At 49.4% G+C, this 8,914-nt stretch overlaps 1 protein-coding gene across 1 annotated transcript in view; it reads right to left on the bottom strand.

Moving 5' to 3' along the window:
* CUNH1orf35 (chromosome unknown C1orf35 homolog) overlaps positions 1-6,946 on the bottom strand; it is a 15,203-nt gene extending 8,257 nt beyond the window's left edge. The window contains exons 1-4 of the mRNA XM_018558633.1: positions 6,899-6,946; positions 5,484-5,582; positions 3,144-3,294; positions 1,624-1,669 (exon numbers count right to left, since the gene is read on the bottom strand). Coding sequence (XP_018414135.1) covers positions 1,624-1,669; positions 3,144-3,294; positions 5,484-5,577 — 291 coding nt within the window. The 5' untranslated portion in view covers positions 5,578-5,582; positions 6,899-6,946. The remainder of the gene's footprint in view (positions 1-1,623; positions 1,670-3,143; positions 3,295-5,483; positions 5,583-6,898) is intronic.
* Between the last annotated feature and the right edge of the window lie 1,968 nt (positions 6,947-8,914).

The following is an 8,914-nucleotide window of genomic DNA, read 5'->3' on the forward strand; positions in this document are numbered from 1 at the left end:
GACAGGGGGAGGGGCTGGATTCCCCCCGCTCCGATCCGCCAGCGCTGACTGGCGGAACCGACTGGGGAGGGGGAGGGTACAGCTGGCTCTGCCTCTAGATAGGCAGAGCCAGTTGTCACTCATGCAGCTGGGCGGATCCAGACAGAATTGTTGGGATCCGCTTCAGCTGCGGCGTCTCAGTATACCGCGAGCAGTAGCTCCCTATATACACTAAGCTTGGGGTGACGGGAGGACGCTAGTTTGTGTCCTCCCGTTACCCTAAGGAGAACTATGGGGAAAAGCCCTGACCCCATAGTTCTCCTTTGAACGGGTGACCCCCGCCACTTGTAAATGGCAGATTTGGGATTCCTGCTGCAGGAAAACCTAAACGCGCTCACATTGTAGGCGAGTGTTTTTTTGTTTTAAGCCCGTGGAGCATGCTTACGAAACACCCAAAATGTGAACAAAAAAAGTGCATGTGAACACACAAAAAAGTGCACGGAAGGGGTGCTATCTAAAGGGTCCATCTCCCGAAGAGACAGGGCCCATCCGTGACCCCCCGGGGGTCAAGGCACTCGTGTCCACCTGGCCGAAACCAGGCAGACCCATTCCTCATGGCCAGCCGAAGCCGACCACCGAGTACTAGGTTGAGGGCTTCCCCGAAGGGAGGGGGGGGGGGGAAGGAACCTGAGGGCCACACATCCTCCCCCCAGACTTCAGGATAGGCCCGAAGACCCTCAACCTCCATCCTGTGGAGTGAAAAATACACATTAAAAAAGTGAAGGCGAGAATGAGGGATTCAAGTATATAAGGCCCCATTCACACCAAGCGACACTTACCTCGAGCGGATCCACGCGGCCCGGGATAGCGCGACTGTTCGGGCGACGTTCCAGCGACGATCGCACGACCTTCGCCGTCGGGGCTGCATGCAAAAATAGAAAAATCGCGTGACATCCGCGGGGGAAAAAAGGGTCCCGCACGAGCGCCACGCGACCGCGACGAGCAACATGGAGCTGTTCAATAGAACAGCTCCATTGAAAATCATTGGACGGCGACTTCTCGCGATATTGCGGCGGCAAATTTGCGCGATATTGCGGCGGAAAAATTGCGGCGATGGGCACTAAAGCGTACATTTTTGTTTTGGATAGAGTAGAGAAGGATTAAAACTCCTATTGGGTTATTTTTTGCTGTGTCCTACGAGGGAGATTTCCCGTCACTTCCCATCAGGAAGTAAGAGAAACGTCACCCAAACATTTGCCCCCATTGGAAGATCCCCCCTCTATTCCTGTTCTGATGACAACAACAAAAAAGTTTGGATTTCCCATCACTTCCAGTCTAGTTTTCCCAGCGGGGACCCAGATAACAATAAAAACCTAGCAGAGGGTCATCATCAACTAAGAAAATTCCCTTTGCGTACATTTTAATATCCAAGCATGCTGGGAATTGCAGTGCCTCTCATTACAAAGCTTGCACTAGGGGGTAAAACAACTGGGACACAATCATTTCGTCTTTTCCGAATTTAGAGCGCGGATCAGGAAGACACGAGCAGGTGTGGTTTTTTTTTTTGGGAGAGTGATGCAAGCGGTAAGCTTCTCTCTACAGAAGGCTGGATCAGAGAAAAGGATTTGGTGAACCATTACTCACCTCCTTACTGAGACCCTTGGGCTGGCGCTTCACCGTCTTGTAACCTCTGCAATAGAATACAAGGGGGTGAAATGAAGTGGCGATGAACCTTTTATCATTAAAAAGGGAATACAACAACAACAAAATATTTAACTTGTGTATAAAATGCTATCTAAACCCACACCAACCTCTTACACCGATGCAGGAGATGACAACCCCCCAGTGATGCTGTTAAGCTGGCACCCGCTGCCAACAGCTCATTGTCAACCGCTCAGTGTCTGCAACCCCCCTCTGTCAATCCCTGCACTGGCTTCCTAACTCTATAAATCCTGTATAATAATAATAATAATTGTCAATTACAGAGCCTGGCCCACACCACTTCCTCTGAACCCTGGCTGTCATGGACACACCCACTAGGGGTATGTCATCACATCACCCTGAACTAGTACTGCATGTCATTACATCTGCCCTGTTCAGTGTAGCAGTAAGGACCCCCTGCCCACGGTTCCAGAACAGAAGAAGAAGGACCCGTGATGTCACTGGACCCCCAGGAAAAAAATGTATAAGTGCTAAATGGCCTCATGGGCAGGGGGCAGGGGTTGGAAAAACCTAAAGTTCTTCTTCAAATGCTAAAAATATGCCAATATTATGAGGAACGAAATATATATCCGATATATCGGCCGCCAAAACATATCGGCCGAAAATGGCACATCTGGCAAAATGCCGAAAGTGCCATTTTCTGGTGCATCCTCTCCTCCCCGTTGGGCGCTGCTCTGTGTCCCAGCGGGGCGGAGAAAAACTGTCACAGGCGGCCGAGCGCTGTCAGCGGCCGGCGTCTCTCTTCCCCGCACAGCTCAGCCTCCTATCACAGTCCGGCAGAGCAGTGTGGGGAGCGGAGACAGCGCTGTCACAGGAGGCTGAGATTTCCTCCCGCACCGCTCGCTCAGCCTCCTGTGACAGCTGTCAGGATGGAGAGCGGTACCAGCAGTCAGTGATCTCTGAGTGTTTGTAGATAATTGAGGACAGAGTATGGTTACTATATCCTCAATTATGAATGAGAAGTGATCTACATTACATCACTTCCTGTTCATTCATGATTGTGGTTATAGTAAACATACTCTGTCCTCATGTTATGAATGATCAGGAACACTCAGTATAGAGGATCCCCGTTCATTGATAACAGGGATTCTACATCCTCAATCTCTTTTCTATTTTAAAATGGAAATATCAGGGGTTTGTTTAGACCTCCAATATTTCCCCGAAGCCTGTAAAACTAGAGTAAAGAAATAAAAATAGTTAATTAAAATGAATGAATAAATAAAAAATAAATATAAAAAAATAAAAAAGTTTATAAAATTAAATATTGATTTTTTTTTTGAAAAAGTTAAAATAAAAAACATCTACGGTTTGCGTCTGACATTTTTTTTCCATTTTGGTGCACCTCTAATTACAAGTTAAAATCAAATAGGAACGAGGTTGCAATGCGTTGTGTAGAACTTCATTTGTTTCATTAGCACCAGTGACAACGTCAAGTTACTCACAGGGCGGCCATCATGGCTTCCTCCTCCGCCTCTTTCACCGCAGCCAGCTCCTGCTCTCTGCTCATCGCCTCCCCCGCATTCTTCTGCTTGGCATACCAAGTCAGGTCCTTGCCCTTCTGCCACCTTCCCACCGGCGCCATTACAGAGTTTCCTGCATGAAGAGATACAGGACATGACATTTCATCCGGGACACACACAGAAACTAATCCCTGCAGCTTCCAGGACGGTGAACTGCCACTCCAATTCACCCAGGTACCAACTGGACAGAAAGGTCTACCTTATCCTCTGTGTCTTACCAGCATCGAACTACAGAGATCAAAGCATAGCAGTAGCACAAAGCTGCCAAATGATCCCGCCTCTTGCAGGCCCTGTACAGCAGGGCTGGAGTGTGAGAGGAAGAAGCAGCCTATATGGGTTGGACTTGACCTATACGGGTTGGACTAGACCTATACGGGGTTGGACTTGACCTATACGGGGTTGGACTTGACCTATACGGGGTTGGACTTGACCTATACGGGGTTGGACTTGACCTATACGGGGTTGGACTTGACCTATACGGGGTTGGACTTGACCTATACGGGGTTGGACTTGACCTATACGGGGTTGGACTTGACCTATACGGGGTTGGACTTGACCTATACGGGGTTGGACTTGACCTATACGGGGTTGGACTTGACCTATACGGGGTTGGACTTGACCTATACGGGGTTGGACTTGACCTATACGGGGTTGGACTTGACCTATACGGGGTTGGACTTGACCTATACGGGGTTGGACTTGACCTATACGGGGTTGGACTTGACCTATACGGGGTTGGACTTGACCTATACGGGGTTGGACTTGACCTATACGGGGTTGGACTTGACCTATACGGGGTTGGACTTGACCTATACGGGGTTGGACTTGACCTATACGGGGTTGGACTTGACCTATACGGGGTTGGACTTGACCTATACGGGGTTGGACTTGACCTATACGGGGTTGGACTTGACCTATACGGGGTTGGACTTGACCTATACGGGGTTGGACTTGACCTATACGGGGTTGGACTTGACCTATACGGGGTTGGACTTGACCTACACGGGTTGGACTTGACCTACACGGGTTGGACTTGACCTACACGGGTTGGACTTGACCTACACGGGTTGGACTTGACCTACATGGGTTGGACTTGACCTACATGGGTTGGACTTTGTGACGACATGGTGATCAGTTTATAAGTTAAATGTGTATTGGGGTTGAGTTATGTTTGAGTGCGTTATACTGTGTGACCTGGTTATGGAAAGACTATCAGCCCCATCCCTCGTTATCTCCCATTGTACTCTGAGGGAGCTCAGAACAATGACATTCTGGCCAGGCCTCTGCTATGGCTGTCTGGAGTTCGTTAGCAGGTGGACACCTGTGGTGTTGAGCAGACCGATGGTCTGGGAGGGGAGGGTGGATGTGATGGGATTATATTCTGATTTCATCACTTGCTGTATAAAAGTTTGTGCAGTTGCTCAATAAAGCAGAGTTTGTTTGCCCTACACTCGAGCCTTGGCTAGTGACTGGGGAAACTGGGAGCTACAGATCAGCGGGTTCCAATATCTCCTCAGCAAGGAAGAAGACAGTGGCGGAAATACTCATCCTGAGTACGGGGGGCCATCACAGACTTGACCTACATGGGTTGGACTTGACCTACATGGGTTGGACTTGACCTACATGGGTTGGACTTGACCTACATGGGTTGGACTTGATGGATGTATGTCTTTATTCAACCCCAAATACTATGTAACTATGTAATCGGTCACTGGCATGTTCTTATCATGGTAAGTGATCTGTGTCGCCTGCCATGTATGTCCCCCCATTGTATATTCAGACTGTATGTGTCACACACGGTGCGGACGGTTTGTAACTCAACCCCGATTTCTAATCCCTGTTTAAGTTCCATATTGGTGTTAGAGCTCACACAGGGTTAGTGATCTCCCCACCACTCCCCCTCAAGCGACCAGGCCTGCTGATTGGTCACTCAGTCCCAAGCACTGTATATTGGAGGAAAGGGGAAGGTCAGATGCTTCCCTATACCTGGAAGTGCCAGGTATTTCCAAGGGCTCCCACAGTGCCAGGGGAGCACAGCACAGAGAGTTCAATGGGAGGATTGCTTCAAAGAGAACCTGTCACTTTGCCCTTAGAAAAAAAGACTTGATGGACTACTTGGCCTTATTCTGACGGGGCAAAGCAACAGGTTTCTTTTAAGTCCATAAGTAGAGATGTGGCGCTTTGCAATGTGGAAAGACATTCTGTCCGGGGACACCGCTGTATCGATTACCACAGAGCAAGCTGCTATCATCTCCTAATTACCGAGGTAGTTTTCACGCTGCTTATCCATCTTGACATCTTCCCAGTTGAACTGGTCCTGTCCGCCCCGGACGCCCCCTCTGGAGGAGCCGAACATTGTGTCTGTAATAGAGGAGAATGGTAGAGAAGAATCAGGTCACAGAGATCAATGTGTGACAACTGGACCAGGTAAAGTATATACAAAGTATATCGTCCCTGCTGCAGCTGAAGTCTAGGCAGATATAAAAGACACAAACGTTTGTATCACAGAGATGGTCAGACTGAGGGGGAAGGGAGAGCTACAGATAAAAAAGTGGCGTTCCACTTTAAAGAGAACTATGGCCAAATCTTTTTTGGCTTTAGTTCCATTTTGGGTGACAGGAGGACATTTACTAATGCCTCCCGTGAGACAAAACTCAGTATACAGCGGGCTATTAGCTGCTATATGCTGACAGTGCAGAGCCGCGCTGCAGCCGGGAAAGATCCTGACAATATTGACGGGGATCCACTCCGCTACCTGATTAACAGCTGCCTCTCTGGAGCGAGAACAGGCAGTGTCCCCCTCCTCCCGTCAGCATAGTAACATAAGAGGCATTGTATGTACCATTATGGTATGGCCCTGGTCTTAAAATGCCACTGCTGGAATACATGCCCACCTTCCCTGCACAAAATAGTTCCTTCTGCGAACTCGTATGTCCTGTAGTGAGGTAGGAGCCAGCTTGATAAATGGTGGCAGCGTTGTTTCTAGACACGGCCTCCAGTAAGGTAAGGGACTGACCTTGATATAAGTGACCCTATGGTGACAGGTAGGGTTGCCACCTTTTCTTCAAGCGAAACCTGAACACTCTAGTAGCCCCTATCTTAATGTTGGTTGCTCCTGTCTGCCTGACATCTTGTGTCCGGGTTTCTGCTGCCATGAAACCAGGACAGAGCATTCAAAACCCGAACTATCCGGGTGAATCCTGTACAGGTGGCAACCCTAGTGACAGGTTCTCTTTGTTATCTGTGGCAGGAGTAACAGGGGGGACACCAGTAAGGGGGGGATGCGTCCTTTGCCTACCAACCATCTGCAGAAGGTGTCCCTCTTTCTTTCCCATGTAAGAGCGCTGGCAGGTTGTCATGGAAACATGCAGAACCTTCATTTATAAGACATGTAAACAACAACAGAGGGTGCCCAGCTCTGGGCCTACTGGGTGTCTACAAGTCCCAGCAACATCCTTTCACCTGACACACAGTCTATGGATTTATAATTCTCTATATTACACATTGTATTGTCATCCTGCGCAGGTCACACACACTAAGACCTTAGACAATCACATACGATATATATACACATTGTTCCATGTTTACACCTCATAATGTATATACCGACTCCCCACCCACTACACGGCCACGTACCGGCCCCCTTCCATTTTCCCCAAACTCACATGCACACCTACCGATCAGGTTTCTCAGATTCGGAAGAGAACACAAAACAACACGCTCACTTCCGGTAACTGCAAGGGGGAAGCATGAAGACGGCGAACCGGTCACGTGACCGCTAGGGGGGCGAACTCGACGAGAACACCGGCAGCCATCTTTGTTGTGGGCAATTCAAAGGCAGATAACCTGGCGAAGCAGAGCAGTCTTTTTCCCTGGGGAACCTGGCAAGGGAAGAGGGAGAAGGGGGCAGGGTTATAGGCATAGGGGGGCAAAATAGCCTGTCCTGCATTGTGAGGTCCCAGATTTGTGGGGACGATCCTAGGGTTTTTTTGGGAACTCAGTGGTGGGCAACAGTGCTCCTCCAGCTGTTTCAAAACTGGTCATGTGACCTTTCTGGCAGTGGGTAATGCTGCAGCTTTCTCCTATGAGTCCAGGGCAGCCTGATGACACAACCGAGGCACACAGGACCCTGGGCAGCATTAAAGTGACCCCAACATGTCAGGGTGCAAAAAATGCACAGAGACAGCCCTGTAAAAAAAAACAAAAAACGCTATACTGACCTTTCTGGTAGCCGCGTCTCGAAATGCCGCTGCAATTCTCCCGCCCCCCACTGCTGTAAGTGTTCCACACTTCAGGTATGCGAATCCCTGCTACCTGTTTTAGCCAAAATAGTGGCAAAAACGAATGTTCTTAAAAGGAGAACTATGAGGCGAGTGATTTCCACTCACCTCATAGTTCTAGCCGACCTGTGACAATGAGACTGTCACAGGTCGGCTCAGTAGATCGGGAGGTGAGCGAACACATACCGGGGATCGCTCACCTCTCGATCCTGTCACGGCTCTCTGCCGTGACAGGGGAGGGGCTGGATTCCCCCCTCCGATCCGCCAGCGCTGACTGGCGGAACGGACGGGGGAGGGTACAGCTGGCTCTGCCTCTAGATAGGCAGAGCCAGCTGTCACTCACGCAGCTGGGCGGATCTCGACGTCGATGCTGGGATCCGCTCCGGCTGCGGCGTCTCAGTATACCATACTGAGCTTAGGGTGACGGGAGGACGCTAGTTTGTGTCCTCCCGTTACCCTAAGGAGAACTATGGGGGAAAACACTGACCCCATAGTTCTCCTTTAATATGTTTTTCCCAGTTCGAATGTAGTGTTGTAATAATACATCATGGCCACTGGATGGAGTTTCCCAGTTTGAATGCAAGTCTGTTGTAACAATATATTGTGGCCACTAGAGGCAGCAGAGGAGCACGGGATAAGTTTTTTTTTATCAGCGACAGCAAGCTGATTTTTTTGCTCCATTGAAGTTTCAATTTAAATCAGCCAAACCCATCAAAATAAAATGGTGTCAAAGACTTATAAGTTTGTTTTCTTTACAGAGCAGCCATGTCTTAAGTAGAAAAGCCTGTCCCCTGCCAACATGCTACAGAGAAGGATCGTTGTGCTCTGTACAGAAGCAGCGGTCTCTCAGCAGAGGATCAACACACTTCCTGTGGAGTCAGGCCTATAGCTCTGCAATCTGCAAAGCTTCCGCTCCCTGCTGATTAGAGTGCTGCGGCTGTGAGTTGGAAACATATTAGACCTCTGCAGAGAGACCACTGCTTCCACACAGAGAGCAAAAGGTTCTTCTCTGCAGCATGCTGGAGGGGAAAAGGTGGCTGCTTTCTGCTGCTTTCTAAAGGAAATAAACCGCAAGACTTTGAACACCTTTTATTTTGATGCCCCCGGAATGTATTCACCCATAAAAAGCCTGACTGATGTAAACACCCCTGGCGGGGTTATATGGTTTCTCCCAACCCCTGCATCCATCACTTCCATTGGACATCTCGGCCTGCGGGAAGTGGAAAGGTAACAGATCTGCTGAACACTGAGCCAGTCACATCAGTCTCTGTACAGAGGAGCTTACACTCTAATGTCCCCTCCCCCAAGTCACATCAGTCTCTGTGCAGAGGAGCTTACACTCTAATGTCCCCTCCCCCACAGTCACATCAGTCTCTGTACAGAGGAGCTTACACTCTAATGCCCCCTCCCCCC

Source organism: Nanorana parkeri, unplaced genomic scaffold, assembly GCF_000935625.1.
Source record: "Nanorana parkeri isolate BGI_ZX_2015 unplaced genomic scaffold, ASM93562v1 scaffold351, whole genome shotgun sequence".
In the NCBI taxonomy this organism is placed as follows: domain Eukaryota; kingdom Metazoa; phylum Chordata; class Amphibia; order Anura; family Dicroglossidae; genus Nanorana; species Nanorana parkeri.